The following is an 18184-nucleotide window of genomic DNA, read 5'->3' on the forward strand; positions in this document are numbered from 1 at the left end:
TCCCGTAACCTTCCTTCTTCTTTCCCCTTAAACCCGAGTGTTCTCGAATCCAGGCTTTTGGGGGTGTATCTTTTAAGTTAATTCCAGCAGGAGGGTTCCTTGGCTCTGTCTTGTTGTTAGGTTTGATTTTCAGTCCCTTAGGAGCATTTAGTTTGCAATTGGTAAGAAAGGGTTTTCGGAGGTCTGAACATTTGGTGACTCTACACCGCCATCTTGACTCGAACTCCACGTGTGAGTTTCTTGAAAGCCAGCACTGCATTTTTGCCTTTCTTTCTATTTCCAGAACCCTGCATTATGTCCTTCACAGAATGAAAACTTAATACTTCCTTATTGATTGCCTGCTTGACTCTCTGACTCTCTGCTTCCCATCTTGACCAGCTCTGTGTCTGGCTTCCAGTCCTACTCATTCTCGTGGATTTACTATTTCCCAATCCTCCCAATCCCCCACTTATCTCACTTCTGTCTTTGGGTTGGTAGCTTGCAATTGTTTTTTAAATTCTCAGCCTTGGCTATTGTCTTTTGGCTCCTTCCTTACATTGGCAGCAACAAGCCTTGGCCAACAGTACAGAAATTCTTCTATTTGATAAAAGTCTATATAACGATGAGCCTGTTCAAATGAGTAGAAACATCACAAAAATCAGTGAATACCAAGTCACTCCAACAGTGGGCCCTAGGAAGCTGGAAAGGACGTTGAAGGTCAACCCCCTCATGTTATAGATGAGAACCCAAGAAAGGAAATGATTTCCTCAAGGTCACCCAGATAATAAGGAGCCAAGCCAGGCTTTGAGTTCTAACTACAAATTAAATGCTCTTTCCAGTATGGAACTAAAACTTATGGGATGATTCAAGAACATGATTCAAGGAACACTGGTTATCCCAAAGGTTTGTTGCATCCGGAGTTAAATATCTCATGGAAAAAAGAATTCTTCTAATGCAGCAGCAAGAGAAATGGTTTTTTGTTTGTTTGTTTGTTTGTTTTAGAATCTAGGAGATTTCTATCCCAGCCAATAATGTCTTTGGTAATATGACTTATCCTACAAAAATAAATTGAACCAGTTTCACCCAAGCTTAAAAAATATACATAAGAGTGATTCGAAATACTTGGTATGCATGTACAATGCATTGGAGAAACTAGGAAGATTACTTGGGAAAATGATTGGAAAGGCCATTTAGAAGATGAAGGGCACATTGTTCTGTGTACCTGGGGTTTAAGTAGCCTTTCATTTTTGCTTAACTAGGACAATAGTGTTTTGTTTCTGAGAGTGGAAAGGCCAGAGTTGGGAGTCTGAGTTTTATGGGTGAGTCATTTCACTTGTGTCCAAATCCTTATGATCCCATTTGGAGTTTTCTTGGCAAAGGTATCAGGGTGGTTTGCCATTTCCTTCTCCAGCTCCTTTTACATATGAGGAAACTGAAGCAAACAAAATTAAGTGACTTGCCCAGGGGCAGCCAGCTAGTAAATAGCTGAAGCTGCATTTGAACTTGGGAAGATGAGTCTTCCAGACTCCAGGGACAGCACCCTATCCAGTGTGCCACTTAGCTTCCTGGGTTCAAATAAGGCCTCTGATACTCAGTAGAAACAGAACACTGGAGAGGGCGGCTGGGTAGTTCAGTGGATTGAGAGCCAGGACTAAAGACAGAAAGTCCTGGATTCAAATCTGACCTCAGACACTTCCCAGCTATGTGACCCTGGGAAAGTTCCTTAACCCCCATTGCCTAGCCCTTACCACTCTTCTGCCTTGGAGCCAATACACAGTATTGACTCCAAGATGGAAGGTAAGGGTTAAAGAAAAAAAGAAAAGAAAAGAAAAGAAAAGAAAGATAAAGAAGGGTAAAGAAAAAAAGAAAAGAAAAAGGTGAGGAGAAGAAAAGAAAAAAAGAAAAGAAAAGAAAGGTAAGGGGAAGAAAAGGAAAAAAGAAAAGAAAGGTAAGGGGAAGAAAAGACAAGACAAGACAAGACAAGACAAGACAAGACAAGACAGGAAATGGAACACTGGGCAAGTCATTTGATGTCTCTGAGCTTCAATTTCCTTATTTGTAGAAGGTAGATGACCTGGATACTACCTACCTCACAAGACAGCAGAGAAGAAATCATTTCATTATAGAAATGGGAGTTATTAGTAGTGTGATACAGAGGCATCCAGGCAGAGCAGATAGAATAATGAACTTAAAGTCTGTAAGACCAGGATTCAAATCCCACCTCAGCTACTTACTAGTTTTGTGATTGTAGATAAACCCCTTCGCTTCTCAGACTTCGTTTCCTCATTGGTAAAATGGATACTAGAATACATACCTCATGGAATAAGGATCAAATTTACAAACCCAAGGGCCTATATGGATATTATCCCTTAAGAAGCTCACATTCTATTGGACCACCAAAGAATAGTTAGTTAGAGAGGCAGTTAAAGGAGACCCACCAAGAGGCAGTAAAATAGTGATAAATGCAGGGGGGCAGAAGGGGGGGAATTTTATATATATATATATATATATAAATGGAGATGAATCCCTGTGAATTATCTGCTCTGGAACTGGTGGAGAGCACTTGAGCCTGAAAGTTAAGATAAACATCATATTCCAGAAGGGGCAAGGTCCTGGAGAGATCTTTTCTCTGCCTCCTGAAAGGAGTAAACACTAATTAATGAAGAAATGGAGCCATTTCTGCTTTCTTTTTTTATATATATATGTCCCAGAAAAGAGAGTCCACCATGATCTCCCTTCAGGAAATTCTTTCAAATGTCTCAGCTAAAAAAAGCTTTTATCCCACAAGTGTCCCTTTTTGTCATGTCTTTATGGAGACTGCAAATAGCTACTCCCCAACCACCTAGACAATGTCCTTTCTTCTGCCTGCAGGTCTGTATTTAGACCTAACCCTTCCATTCTCCTTTTCTTCAGGCCCTTTAACCCTTAGCTTTTCTTCATGCACACTATTTGGCCAACTATTTAATCATTTTGGGGTCATTATCATCCTCTGGAATGAGGCTAACTTCTCGACTTGCCCATTTCCTTTGCAGGAGCTAAAACTGTCCTTTGTACAACATTAAGGAATTGTACTGAGCATTACGTGTGCTGTCTTTTATCCCTCCACCAAAAAAGAAAAAAAAATCCCATGGTTCCAGTTTTGAATTTCCCTCTAGTCCCAGGTTTATTCCTGTTTTCCTCGCACAATACCCTTCCTCCTTTTCTTTCCTTTTCTTCTTTTTTTGTTTTAACTGCACTGGAGATGACACAATCTTGATGTCAGGAAGGGCTCTTAGAGGTTGCAGATTCCAGCCTCTAGCCCCACGCTGCACTGCTGCTCCCCGCTATGCTCCTGACAGATGGCTAGCCAGCTTCTGCCTAATATCTCCAGAGACAACAGGCCTTCTCCCCAGATTCATTTTCCTGCACTTCTCCTCCTCAGCAACATCCTCTTTGAAATCTGTTCATTTCTCTACTGTATCAAGCTTATTTTTAAATTAGAATTCTCTTCCTTCTGCTCACACCACTGTTGCCTTCATATCCTCCCACCTGGACTGTTGCAATGACCTCCTGATTGGTACCCCAAAAACCAGACTATCCCTTCTCCAATCCAGTTTCTATTTGTTGTTCAGAAATTTCATTTGTGGTATTCTTGGTAAAGATAATGGAGTGTTCCTTCTGAAGCTCATTTTACAGATGAGGAAACTGAGGCAACAGGGTCAAATGATTTGCCTGGGGTTGTACAGCTAGTAGTGTCTGAGGCTGGATTTGTACTCAGAAAGATGAATCTTCCTGACTCCAGACCCAGAGCTCTGAGATGCTGGTAATGTTGAAATGCCCCTTTCTATGGCTGACCACAAAGGAAAGTGTTTTAGACTGAAAAAATAAATTTTCTCCCTGGTCTGCTTCCCTGACAAGACCTCAAAATCACCTGACGTGTTATTTTTTTTCCCCAGCTCTTCACCTTTGGCTGGCGGGAAGATGTGCGACCTGGAGAACCGCTCCACACCCGAAAGTTTTGTTTTGATGCCATTTCCCACAGTAGCCCTGTCACCCTCTACGACTGTCATGGCATGAAGGGGAACCAGCACTGGGGCTATCGGAAGGTAAGTCACAATCCCAAGCTCAGAGAGGCAACAAGTTTGGGTAATGGATAAAGCACTAGGCCTGGAATAGGGTTCAAATAGAGCCTCAGACACTTCCTCATTGTGGGATCCTGGGCAAATCACTTAAACTTTGCCTCAGTTGCCTCAGCTGTAGGATAAATGAGCTTCTCAAGGGATTTGGCCATGAAGAAGAGGAGAGATCCTGGATGATTTAGTGGGGATGGATGAACCAAATAAGGGTTTTTTGAGGATGGAAGTAACCTGAGTTCATTTATAGCCAGTAATGAAGCAATCAATAGACAGAAAGACAATGAAGATGAGAGTAAGATAATCTGTTGGAGATGGGATGCAGTGTGATCACTTGTGCATTTATAGGGTTTGCTCTAACAAGGAAAAGGGCCACCTCTTTATGTGAGACCAAGCAAGGTAAAGGAACAGATGTTGATAGAAGGTATTTGGGTAATGTGAGATGAGGGGGAAAGGAGGAGCTCTTAGGGAATGGTCCAGATTATTTTTTCAGCAAAACATGAGGCAAGGCTCTCAGCTGAAAGGGTAAAGAAGTGAAGTGAAGGTTTGAGAAGGGATAAAAAGGTTTGGAAAAGCCACTAAAGAGAGTACAATAATTCATTAAGGAAGTATAAAAGGATTGCCTTTTAGTAGTGAGTGCCCAGGTGAGATTATAAAACAAATTTGTAATGGACCCAACTGTTATAGTTTGGCAGTTTATTGCAAAGATGTATAATTTTTTTTTAATTAGATGAATTTGGAGCTATAAACTCATCTTGTGGGCACACTGAAAGGACTTTTGCAAAAAATCCAATGGTAGATAAGATGGCAGGGATGACAGGTACCATTTTTGTTTCCCATGTGGCTTTGATTTCACCCCTTAAATCTAGATAAATTGAAAACTCTTCATTCCTTGAAATTTGGAGAATGAGTATTATTTTGATTATTACTGTTGCTACCATTATATGAGTTAACCACATATATGCCACCTTTTAATTATATCAGGCTTAATTCCATTGTCTGATAGTCCCTTAATATGATCTGAATCACATTCATGGGTGCAATGGATCAATTTAATACAGAAAAACAACCTTAAATTGAATTGTTTGTGATATGTATTAGAAATGTAATTTTTTACAATAATAGATTCTACTACAAGAAAAACCACTATCCACATTCAGAGGGAAAACTGTGGGAGCAGAAACACAGGGGAAAAAAAACTATTTTGATTACATGGATTGAGGGGATCTGATTGGGGATGCAGACTCTAAATGAACATCCTAGTGCAAACATTAACAACATGGAAATAGGTTCTGATCAAGGACACATGTAATACCCAGTGGAATTGCACATCAACTACAGGAGGGGGGGGGGAATATGATTCTTGTAACCAAGAAATAATGTTATAAATTGACTAAATAATTTAAATTTTAAAAAGGAAAAAAATAATAGATTCTAGAAAGGATTTCATAAAATAAGAAACAATAGGTTCTAAATAATTATTTTTGTTGTCAGTTCTCTCTGACATTCTTGTCAAATGGAAACTATATCATTCAGATATTATGTTGCCTAGCAAGCATACATTTGTAATATATATTGTAGCACCCAGGACCACCCTCCCCTTTTGGTCTTCCGGAGAACTTCTCTAGATTTAAGGTATTTCGTGGGTCAGATTCCTTTACAAATGATAGCCTATGAGCTCTTGTCAGTGTGTTCATTTGTAACAGCCAGCCAAAGATGTTTAGTTAAAGGCAAAGGTCTTTTAATGAAATACCACAGTAGTAAACAGAACCTCGTGAACCTCATGAACCCTCGTGAACCTAGAACTCAATCTCCCACAATAATGTTTGCAGGATACACATGTGGCCAGCACACTCAAATAGAGGGACACATATAGGACTTGGAAGGACAACTCATTGCTTTGATGCTGCTGCTGTCTTTTTTGTGATGTCATCCTTTCTTCTGGGTCTTCTCCCAGACATCGTGTCCCAGTGCTCCAAAACTGGCATCCTTCTCCATTGCTGCCATCCAGGAATGACAATCTCTGCTATTCTCCACCACAAGTCCCATCTTTACTCCAGCTGGGCTTCAGCTATGCGGCTGTCTTTAGAGTCACCAAATACTTTGCCCACCATCCACTGGGAGATGCTGTGATCAGCAGCACTCTCTCTGTGAAGAAGGGAATTTTCAGCCACTCCTCCATGGACTAGACCCAATGAGTCTTCAGCTGACACACATAGATGATAGGATTCTACTGTAACATTTTAGTAGATCCACCAAGTCACTCATAAAGATAATCTCTCCTTCAGGGCAGACCATAACCAATCTGGACCTTCCCATTGCATCCCACCCTTGTCCAAGTCCTCCTCTAAACCCTCCAATGTGTGAACACCGTTCTCTAGGCCTTTTAACATTAATGGTACCACTTGAACTATCTATCTTCTCTCAGTCTCAAACTGGCACCAGCCCACCTCCTTGTTCCTACCTTTCCCTGCTGGTTCCTTTGCAAATTGGCAGCTGGAACTTACATGAGGAAAAAAGTCTTCCTTAGGGCCCACGACAATGAAAGTAATTCTTCCAACATACTGCAAACAGCAAAATTCAGAACAAATGAAAAACAGTGTTTCATTGAGTAAAGTAAAAAAGTAATAAAATTGATTTTTTAAAGCACTTTCACTGAGTTCAAATATAGTAAAACTCTTATTAACTTAGTTTTGGACTCCCTTGAGCCATGTCTTTTTTTACTTTATTATTTTGTTAAGCCTTAAATTCAGATTTTCTCTTTCCTTAGGCAAATGAGACCTACCACTTTGCCTCTAGACTTCGGTCTTAATTATTGTCTTAGTAGATAGGATGTTGCTAATAGTAGAACCTCCCATTTAAAGGCAGCAGAAAAATAAAGAGCTAACCTGAGCCAGTGATTCCTCAGTGTATCGAGAACAAGACCTAAAGACTGGAGGTTCAAATGGCTTCAGACACTTCCTAGATGTGTGACCCTGGGCAAGTCACTTAACCCCCATTGCCTAGTCCTTACCACTCTTCTGCCCTGGAAGTGATACCTGCAGAACGTAAAGGTTTAAAATAATAATAATAATAATAATAATTTACCTAAAGTTTTTGTTCTGCCAAGAAAATGCTCCAGTCCCAACTAAACAGAAACTAGAACCAGGGCCAGTTCCCTGGAATTTCAAATAACTGTCCCAATCAAGGAAGAAAAGACACCTGCAAACCCCACAGCATTGCTTTCCTTATGCCTGAGCCCCTGGGTTAAGATCACAGAGCTTGAAGAGATCATCTGATGCCTCTCCCTCGTTTACAGACTCAGAGAGGTGAACAGTGAAGGCCGAGAGGTTTTCTGCACATTGATTCCTCCTGCTTTCTCCTAAGCTTTTCACCTGGTGAACACATATGCAAGCAAGTACCATATAGCTGTGTGTTCTATATAGCCACCTAAAAAGGTAACTCAAAAGAGAGAAAAAAAATGACACCTCGTCCCTCACACTGGAAAAAAATAGCTTTACCATTTGGCAAAAATAGGACGGGGTTTCAAGAGAATTGTACAGTAATAAGTGACTGAATGTGTCAAACGCATTTGCTGTTTGACTTTCCGTAGCCTGCATAGCAGTGGAATTAGGTGGCATTTTGGAAAATGTTAATGCACTAGCTTTTCTGGTACATCAGTTGCTGAGAGGTAATTGATCTTGTGTGCAAGAGGCCTCATGTTGGTTCCTAGGAAAAGACCACTTCTCATCACTACTATTACTGTCCATTTGTACCACAAATGACAGGGTGCTGCTCATGCTGTGCCATTAAACCAAGAAAAAATGCTATTATTTTTATGGAGGAACTTGCAGACCCTTAGAAATGGAGGAGACAAATAACTACATGGGCAGACAGACTTCTCCTGGGAGTCAAAGCTGTCTGTAGGGATTTGCATTCCTGCTTTGGGTCCTTCTGGGATCTCTAAGATTACTATTGCCTGAGAATACCACAAATTAGCATTAACTACATTGTAGTGTGTTTTTGTTTCATTTATTTTGCTCAACATTTCCTAGTTCTATTTTAATCTGGTTCTGTGGCAGTGAGGAGTTCTGCTACTTGAGGCTGTTAGACAGCTCCATTCTAGACCATCCAAGCTTCCTTCCTTGGGGACCTTTGTTGGTCTATTTTGACATGAGGCAGCATGGTAAAGTAGAAAGCATATTGCCTCTGGAGGCAGAGGGCCTGACTTCAAACCTCATCTCTGAAATTTTATTTCTATGACTTTGTCCAGTCCAGTGGACTTCCCTGGGCCTCGGTCTCCTTAGCTCTAAAGTGAAAAGGCCAGACTAGATGACCTCCAAGGTCCCTTCTGAATCGCGATCTATATTCTGGGGGGGGATAGTATGGATAAGGAGTAGAATTCTTGACTGCCACTTATTAGCTATCTGACTTTGGCCAAGTCGCCTGACCTTAGAAGGAGCCTGAGTTTCTTCATCTATAAAATAAAAAGGCAAGACAAGATGATCACGAAGGTCCCCCTCTCAGCTCTAAATCTAAGATCTTAATCACAATAGGAAATTCTTAAACTTAAAAAACTAGGGTTTACTGACAGGGTCTTTTCATGATAACAAGACTTCAATCCCTTTTTTCACCTTTTCCTAATTGTTTTATAAGTTCAGGAATAGAGTAGTGAGTCACTAAAAAAGACTAGGAATCCTTTTTTTCTTTTAATGTACCCTTTGCATACTGAGCTCCCGGAATTAGGTTATGGAGTCCATGGGATTGGCTTTCCCTTGGATACCAGATCTAGAGAATCATTTGTTGATGGCTCTCAGAACTAGAACCAGACTTTTTTTGAAGCTTCTGGGGTTAACTTCAAAAAAAATCCCCAATGCAAGCAGTATGAAATAGAAACTTAAAATAACTTTGAAAAAATTCACTTGTGGAGAAAGGGGAGACCTGGGACAAGAGACAGGGTGCTGCAAATGTCTACTGGAAAGACCATTCATGCAAGGCACTGGAGTTTAGAAGAAAGATTGCCCAGAAGGAGCTTCCCTCATCTATGACCGTGCAGAGGGTGAGGGAGAAAAACAAATCATACCGAAGCCTCCTAACAGGGTACTAATCTCAAGTGCTTCTACACTAATGAAGAAGTTGTGAGAGTTGTCAGCCTCCCCTAATTTTTGATGACTTCAACAAAGCCCCAATTTCCCTGCCCTGGTCCGATGAAACCAGAGCAACATTTTCACTGACTTCCATTTACAAGTTTCTTCAAATGACCCAGCACATGCCAGGGAGGTGGCCATTCTAGGAGTAAAAGTACTCCCGTATCCCCAAGTTTAGCCAGAGAAATCAAGGGGGAAAGTTTAGAATAATGTTAATGTCAATAAACATCTTTCTAGAATAACTTCCCTAGAAAGATCTCAAAAATAACATCAAAGTTGGTAAGATTTTAAATGGTGGAGTGGTTTGGCAGCAATAGAGCAGTCAATGTTGAGAGGATGGAATATTTGGCATTTCCTCTTATCTGACCTTTTCTCTTCTGAAGCAGCATTTTTTCCTAATGACCAGGGTAACCTTCTTAGTCACATAAAGGCACACAACACTGCTCGGAAGAGTCTTTCACATCCATTCTGTCCTGCTCAAAACACCAGCAACCATAAAGATGCCAGGTGTATCGCCACACTCTCATTGCTTTAAATCATGCTTATTTAGTATCGATTGAGCGCCAAGAATGAGTAAAGCATGCTAGGAAGAAGACAGTATAATTCAATTACCTTTTATTGAACATCCACAGGGGCCGAGGTTCTGCACCACAAACTTACTGTCTAGTTTGAATGTAGACAAACAGTTAAAAAATGGATGGATGGCCCAATTATGTGGAGATGCAGCATGATAAATGCATGTGTGAGAGTGCATTAGTCAAGATGGGCATAGATATGGAACTAAGGTTTCCTCCCATCTCATCTGAGAAGGAATGATTCCTGTCTCAGACTTTTAGTAACACCTACATATTTGTAGAGACAGAGTGGGAAGTGCGGTAGCCAACAACAAAAACTCTGGGGTTATAATCAGAGTTCAAGTCCTGCTTCTGTCACTGTGACCATCCATAAGTCCCCTATTTTCTCAGGGTACTTCCTTGCCCCTTCTGTCCCTTTCTCCAGCCCCAAAGTTAACATGCTTAGACTGTAAGTGACCATGCCAAGAGGCAAATGCCTGTTTTCATATAGCCCATGAGCTAAAAACTGGGGGTATTTTTACATTTTTTAAATAAAGTTTTATTGTATTTAAAATGAAAAAAAAAATCTTCACTCCCAGGCAATTTGACCTTTGAATCATAGTTACAGTTGGCCAGCCTCTGACATACCATACAAATTAGCAGTATTATTATACCAATGAAATCATAGGTCATGTATATTTATTGGGAAAGGAGGAGTTGATTGAAAAACCAGGGGATAAAGGGAGGTTTGTATGGGGGTATGTAGGAGTTGAGGGGAGAAAGGGAATAAAAAGGAACCTAAAAGGGAAGGGGGCTTGGGGGGAATTTCTTAATGTTTTATGTACTACATAGAAAAAGTGTTATGTAGAGCTCGCATGACTGGTCAACCTTATTTTTTTTACTTGAATACAATTTTATTATATTATGGTTCATAAGAGAGATAAATTTTGACTTTTTCATAATTGTTCGATATTTATTCCTTAATACAGGATAGGGTTTTGTTTTGTTTTTTTGTGAAGGTGCCATGCAGAGTTGGGAAAATTTTCTATTGTCTTTGGGAAATACATTTAGGATATCAATTCAGTGTTTACATTACCTTTCAATAAAATGTCTTTTCCTTGCTAATCTCTGAATTTTCCCTGTTCTTTTTTCTGAGAGGATGATTACTATCTGCATTTTATTATTTCAGGTGAAACATAATAGATAATGTTTCAACCCATTATTTGAACTCTCTGCATCTTTTCCAAGTGTATTTCAGTGTTGGAATCTGATTTTCAATCCATTTTGCTACCCTTTCCCATTTTATGGTTGAACTCTTCCCATTCATGTTTACAGTTACAATACTTAATTGTATATTTTCCTACAACTTACTTTCTTATACTTTTCCTTCCCTTTATTTCTATTATTTGAGTTTATTTTACTTATGACTAAAACCTCTTTTTTTAATCAAATATGCCACCAACACTTTGTTTTGCATGAGTTGGAGATAACGTGCTTGATTACAATTTTACCTACCACACTTAACAGCTAAAAGTGCTGAGTTAGGCTGCTCTCCCTCAAAGGTTTTCTTCTACCCCTTACTTAGAGATACAGTCTTTCTGAATTCCATGTTTAGCCAACTAGAAAAGGTCTTGGAGAATGAGAGCCAGAAGGGCTATAGATTTATATCTGCTTCTTAGCTTTATTACGTACTATTTGTGTGATATTAAATATTTCACTTAACCTCCCTGGGCCTCAGTTTCCACGTCTTTAAAATGAGGGTGTAGGTTAGATTTAAATACTTGTGATTGGGTGATTTAGAGCTTTAAGGGATCTTAGCAATCATCAAGGTCAATCTTATTTTATAGCTTTAGTAGTCCAAGATTCAACGAGGTTAAATGACTTACATAATATCATAGAAGAAGCAAGCAGCAGTCTAGGTTCTAGGCCATATTTTGGCATGTCCTCTCACCTCCAAATCCTTATTCTTGTCTATCAATTCTCTGTGAGAGATCTGAAGTACTGAGGTCCACTCAGGGAACTATAATGTAAAACTTTGATGCCACTGGGACCCCAGGTTCACCCTGTGATCTGTAGCCATGGGAGATATGTGTCAAAATTGAAAGAGATGCTGATTCTCTAATCCTTCTTCCAGACCATGAAAATAATTTCATCTGTCTTAGACTTGGTTTCTTCACCTTAAAAACAGGACTAAGGATAGAGAGCTGTAGAATTCACCTCACATGGCTGTTATGAAAATAAAATAAAATAATCTTACCTTTCCTTCTCACCCTTCCTCCCAGAATAAGTGATATGTGTTTTTTCCCTGTAAAACCTGGAACCAGAACTCCACAAGACTTCCCTGATATCTATCATCCTTTTTCAGCTCCCTACTATTGCATTCTCTTCTCCAGTTAGAATATAAGTACCTTGGGGACAGGGACCATCTTGCTTACTATTCATTCTGGATGTCCATAGCATTTAACACAGTGTCTGGCACCTACTGAGAGTTTAATAAATGTTTTTCATTTGTGCAAAGTATTTTTGCAAACCTTAAATTACTATGTACATGATGGCTGCTAGTCAGTTCCAGATTTGCCCCGATTCAATCAGGAGCAGAGCCAGAATTCTAACCCAGGTTCTCTTCCTCCAAACCACTAAGACATGCTGCCCACTACATATTTATCCCCCTTAGCTCATATATCTCATTCCCTCCATCCCCCAAACCTATGGTATAATGAGCAGCAGGTACTACTACCCCTGATTTACAGTTGATAAAATGATAGCTCTGACAAGCTAAATGGATTTTCAGATATTACAGAATGTTCTCTCTTTTCAGGTTTATCAGACACCTCTCTCTTTCATACACTATACAATCCAGCCAAACTGGCCTTTTCTTTTTCTTTTAACCCTTACTTTCTGACTTATACTGGATACTAAGTATTGGTTCCAAGGCAGAAGAGCAGTAAGAGCTAGGTAAGGGGGGAGGGGGGGGTAAGTGACTTGGACATGGTCACAAAGTTAGAAAATATCTGAGGTCAGATTTCAACCCAGGACCTCCTATCTCCAAGCTGGCACTCTATCCCCCTGAGTGACTTGGCTGCCCCCAAACTGGCCTTCTTGATGTCTTTTGAACTTGTTTATCATTCCATCTCTGATCTCTGGACTTTTGCCAAAATTGGACTTCAAGAGAAAACATCTGGGATGAGTGTTTCAGTTTGTCCCACTTGGTAAAGAAAACTTTACTTTAACAAAATATCCCCTTTGTTTGACATTTAAAACAATCTGGTTTCAATCTACTTTTCCAACTTTATTCTACATTATTCTCTTTTGTGCATTCTTCAGACCTGCCAGACAGGCCTTGGTGTCCCTCACACATGACATTCCATCTGCAAGTCTTTGCCAGGTTGTCCCTCAGGCCTGGAACATACTCCATCTTTCTTTCTACCTCTTAGAAACATTCACTTCCTTTGAAATTCAACTCAAATACCAGCTCCTACATGAAGTCTTCCCTGATTCCCTCAGTAGTTCCTCTTTCTACAAATTATCTTGTGTTCACCTTGTAAATATTTCATATCTACTTATATGTGTCAATGTTGTCTCCCCTGATAGAGTCCTTAAAGGCAAGGACTGATTCCATAATGTCTTGGTATCCTTAATAACTATCAGTGACTGGTATAGAGTAGGTGACTAATAAATGCTTGTTACCTGATTGGTTAAAATAAGAGAAAATCTTGAGGCTCCTGACTGTTGAGCCACTTTTTCCCCACAGAGTCCTTGACTAGAGGACTTCTCAAAGCTCTTTTCATCTAATGCTTTGTCTGAAACAAGCATTTTTTTAAAAATTTAAGCTTGTTTGTTACATTCAAATACTCAGTTAACTCTCTTTCTCCCTTCCCTTCTCCCAATAGAAAAGGCATCATTTGACCAAAAAAAAAAAGCATATATAAAACTATGCATTAGTTCTATCTATCAGTTCCTTCTCTGGAGGTTGACATACACAAATCATTCTTGCAATATTTGTTGCTGTATATAACGTGCTCTTGGTTCTGCTCATTTCACTCTTCATAATTTCATGTAGCCCTTTCCATGTTTTTTAATTAACCAGCTCATCATTTCTTATAGTGCAGTGATATTCCATCACAATCATACGCTACTACACGTTAAGTCATTTCCCAATTGATGGGCATCCCTTCAAAGTTCCTTTTTCAGCATACCCACAATTTTTATATCACTACGAGGCAGTGTTTTTTATCTTCTCACTGTTAACAATGAAACAAGCAGACTATGATTTAGCCAAGGGACCCGAGTAGAAAGATGAGCTACAAACCTAATTCAGTGTGACTGAGGTTGGCTGTCCTCGATGGCCAGGTCCACATAGAGAAATGAATTACAGGGTTCAGCGACTTACGCCACTTGGAATAGAATCCTAAGCCCCGAGTATAAAAAGGACTTCAAAGTCTTCGGATCGCAGACTTTAAACTGGTCATCCAAGTCAGAGGTGTCAAATACACGGCGCACAACATTCAAGTTTCGTTTAAATCAGAATGAAGTGCAGTTCCTATCTGACTTTAATGTATTGATGGCTTTTTAGAAGAGAAATATATTAACATGCATGCTTTTCTAAGTCAATATATGGCCTGCGGGAAATCTTTATGCATGATGTATTGGTCCCTATTTCTATTTGAGTTTGACACCACTGACCTAGGTGATAGTGATAAGGAGGAAGAAACAGAGCCAAAGAGAAAGGAAACGACTTGGCCCAAGGTCACATAGGGAGCAAGTGGAAGAATTAAACCCCAATTCTCTAAATCCAGAATGACGCAGGCATGCAACCAGTATTATTTCAACTACCCAGAAGTCCAAATACTATGCCAGTCTTCTCTAGAATAACTGGACTCATATTACCAGATTAATGACTACAGATAGAGAGAACAGTAAAGGGATAAAAGTATAACTACCAAAATTTAGACTATACAATTATGAATTAAAGAACTGCAGGCCACAGCTCTTGAATTACTAATGGATCCATCTACCTATTCAGCTACTTCATTTAAAAAATATTTTATTTTCACTTCCAAATTCTCTCCTCACCTTCCTTCTTCTCTATTCATGGAAGGCAAGAAAAGTAAAATCCATTACAAATGTGTATAATAAAGCAAATCGCTTCCCTCGGTCACATGCAAAAAATGAAAAAGAAAAGAAATAAAATATGCTTCAGTCTGAACTCTGAGTCTATCACTTGTCTATCTGGAGATGGGCGGCAAGTTACGTCACGAGTTCTGTGGAACTGTGATTGGTCATCGTGTTGTTATTTCAGAATCGTTTGTCTTTATGATGCGAGTGATGTATAAATTGTTCTGGTTCTGTTCATGTCACTTGATATCAGCTCACATAAGTCTTCCTCCCAGCTTTTTCTGAAGTGATCCCCTTTGTTTCTTAGAGCACCAACTTCATATTAACTCGTTTAGCCATTCCCCAATTGAAGGACATCTGCTTAGCTTCCAATTTGTTGCTGCCATAAAAAGAACTGCAATAGATATTTTTGAACATATGGATGTTTTCCTTCTTTCTTTGCTCTCTTTAATGTATAGAGCTAGTAGTCTTATCGCTGCATTACAGAGTATACAGTTTCACAGGTTTGGAGGCATAGTTCCAAATTGCTCTCCAGATCACAGTTCTACCACCAAGGCATTAAAGTACCTATTTTCACACAGTCCCTCCAATATTTGTCTTTTCCCATTTTTTTTGCCAATTTTGCCCATCTTAGGGTTTTACATTTCTCTAATTGTCAGTGATTTAGAGCTTATTCTTTGCTTAGCTATTGATAGCTTGGATTTTTCCTCTGAAAAACGACTGTTCATATCACTTCACCATTTAGCGATTGAAGTGACTTATTCTTATATATTTGTATCAGTTCTCTGTATCTTAGAAATGAACCTTATCACATAAACTTGGAGCAAAAATAATTTTTACTGATTTTCTGCTTCTCTTCTAATTTTAAATGCTTTTGTTTTTGTGCAAAATCTTTAATTTTACATAATCCAAATTATCCATTTTATTTCCTGTGATCTTCTCTTTCTTGCTTGGTAATGAATTTCCCCTATCCATAGATCTAACAGGCAATTTCTTCCATGCTTCTCCAATTTGCTTTTGATGTCATCATTTATGTCTAGACCATGTACCAAGTTGGTACTTATTTTTTTTTTTATATGTAGTGTGAGATGTTGGTCTATACTTGGTTTCTGTCAACCTGTCTTGTAGTTTTCCCCATGGCTTTTTGTCAAATAAATTCTTGCCTTAAAAATTAGGATATTTGGGTTAATCAAATGCTAGGTTATTGTGTTCAACTGCTTCTGTATATCATGAATCTAATCTTATTTAGTGATCAACTTCTCACTTCTTACCCACTACCAAATTGTTTTAATGATTATGGTTTTGAAGTATAGTTTGAGATCTTGTACACCTAAGACTCTTGACTTTTCCCATTAATTCCCTTAATATTCTTGACCTTTTGTTCCTCCAGATGATTTTTGTTATTCTTATAGCTTTATAAAGTATTCCTTTGGTAGTTTGCTGTGGCATTAATTAACTTAAATAACATAGTTATTTTTATTATATTGACTTGGCCTGTTCATTACCAATTACTGTTTCTTCAATTAATTTAATTAAGGTTTACTTAATTTAAATAATCCCAATCTCTTAGATTTATCTTTATTTGTATGAAGTGTCTTGGCTGATAGATTTCCAAGTATTTTATGATGTCTTTAGTTATTTTAAGTGGAATTTCTGTTTCTATCTCTGCCTGCTGAATTTTGTTGGTAATACATGGTTATGCTGATGATTTCTATGAATATATTTTACATATCCTAGAACTTGCTAACTTGGTTAATTATTTCAATTGGGTTTTTAGCTGATTCTCTCAGTAAATAATCATATCATATGCAAAAAGTGATAGTTTTATGTCCTCTTTGCCTGTGTTTAGTCTTTTAGTTTCACTTTCCTTGTCTTATTGCAAGAGCAAGCATATTTTAGTACAGTATTAAATAATAAGCATGGTAATTGACATTTTTGTTTTATCCCAAGCTTATGGAAAGGTTTCCATTTTATTCCCACCAATGATCATGCTAGTTCTTAATATTTTGATAGAGACTACTTATCATTTTAAGGAAAGCTCTGCTTATTCTGTTAATGTTATTGTTATTAAGAAGGGGTGTAGTCAAAAACTTTCTCTGAATCTGTTGGAGGAATCATATTATTTTCATTTTTGTTACTAATGTGATCCATTAAGTTTATAGTGCTTTCTGACACTAAATCCAGCTTGGCCATATAGTATATTTTCTTTCTCATTTATTGCTATACTCTTAGCTAATATTTAAATTTTTTGCATTAATGTTCATGAGGGATATTGGTCTAAAGTTTTCTTTCTCTGTTTTGATTCTTCTTGATTCAGATATCAAGACTATATTTGTATCATAGAATTTGGAAGGACCTCTTTACCTATTTTCTTTCCAAAAAGCTGATCCTACTTTGGAAATTAGTTGTTCTCTAAATGTTTGATAGACTCAAAATACATCTAATACTAGGTTTCTTTGAGGTTTTTTAGCAGGGAGATATAAGTTCATTTAATGATTTGTTCAATGGCAGTAACCAAACAAAAAGAAATTTCTTTTTCTAAGAGTTATTAAGGTATTTTATTTCCTGTTCTGTTCATCTGGATAATTTACATCTTTGCAAAATTTCATTTAGGTTATCAGTTACTTGCATATAATTGAGCAAAATACTTCCTAACAATTGCTCTTATTTCTTCTTCAATGGTTGTGAATTTTTTTTATTTCTACTGGCAATTTGATTTTTCTTATTTCTATCAAATGAGTGATAGCTTATCTTATTATTTCCTTGTTGAATTCTTTTCTTTCAGTTTTGTTAAGCAGGATTTCTATTTGAATGTTTAATTGAAGGTTTTAAATTCATTTTAGTTTTTTAGTTATATGCTTTTATCTTTCTGATATTGGTATAAACATTTAGGGATACATTTTCCTTTATGTATTAAAGCTTTAGTTCACCACTCCCAAAACATTGGTATTTTGTCTATCATTATCTTTAATAAAAGTATTATTTCTATGATTTTTTTCTTTGACTCACACATTCTTTAGGATTAATTTTCTTAGTTTCCAATTCATATTTAGTGTTTGGCCCTTTAGACAAAGATCCCTTATTAAATGTAATCTTGTTGCATTATAGTTGTAAAATGTTATTTCTGCATTTGTTTATGAAGTTTTTGTGAAGGTACCATGCTCAGCTGAGAAATACAGATATACCCCTTTCTGTTCCCATTCAGTATTCTCCAGATTTCTATCATATTTTTTTTTCTTCAGGTCCTTCATTCTTTTTTATTCACTTTTTTAAGTTAGATTTATCTAAATCTGACAGG

General features: G+C 38.1%; 1 protein-coding gene across 2 annotated transcripts in view; it reads left to right on the forward strand.

Annotated features, from left to right (window-relative positions):
• Positions 1-18184, forward strand: part of GALNTL6 (polypeptide N-acetylgalactosaminyltransferase like 6) — a 1644699-nt gene that overhangs the window by 1617006 nt on the left and 9509 nt on the right. For both annotated transcript variants that reach the window (XM_056802912.1, XM_007496117.3), the window contains one exon: positions 3915-4064. In XM_056802912.1, the coding sequence (XP_056658890.1) occupies positions 3915-4064 (150 nt within the window). The remainder of the gene's footprint in view (positions 1-3914; positions 4065-18184) is intronic.

The sequence above is a fragment of the Monodelphis domestica genome, chromosome 6, assembly GCF_027887165.1.
Source record: "Monodelphis domestica isolate mMonDom1 chromosome 6, mMonDom1.pri, whole genome shotgun sequence".
NCBI lineage: Eukaryota > Metazoa > Chordata > Mammalia > Didelphimorphia > Didelphidae > Monodelphis > Monodelphis domestica.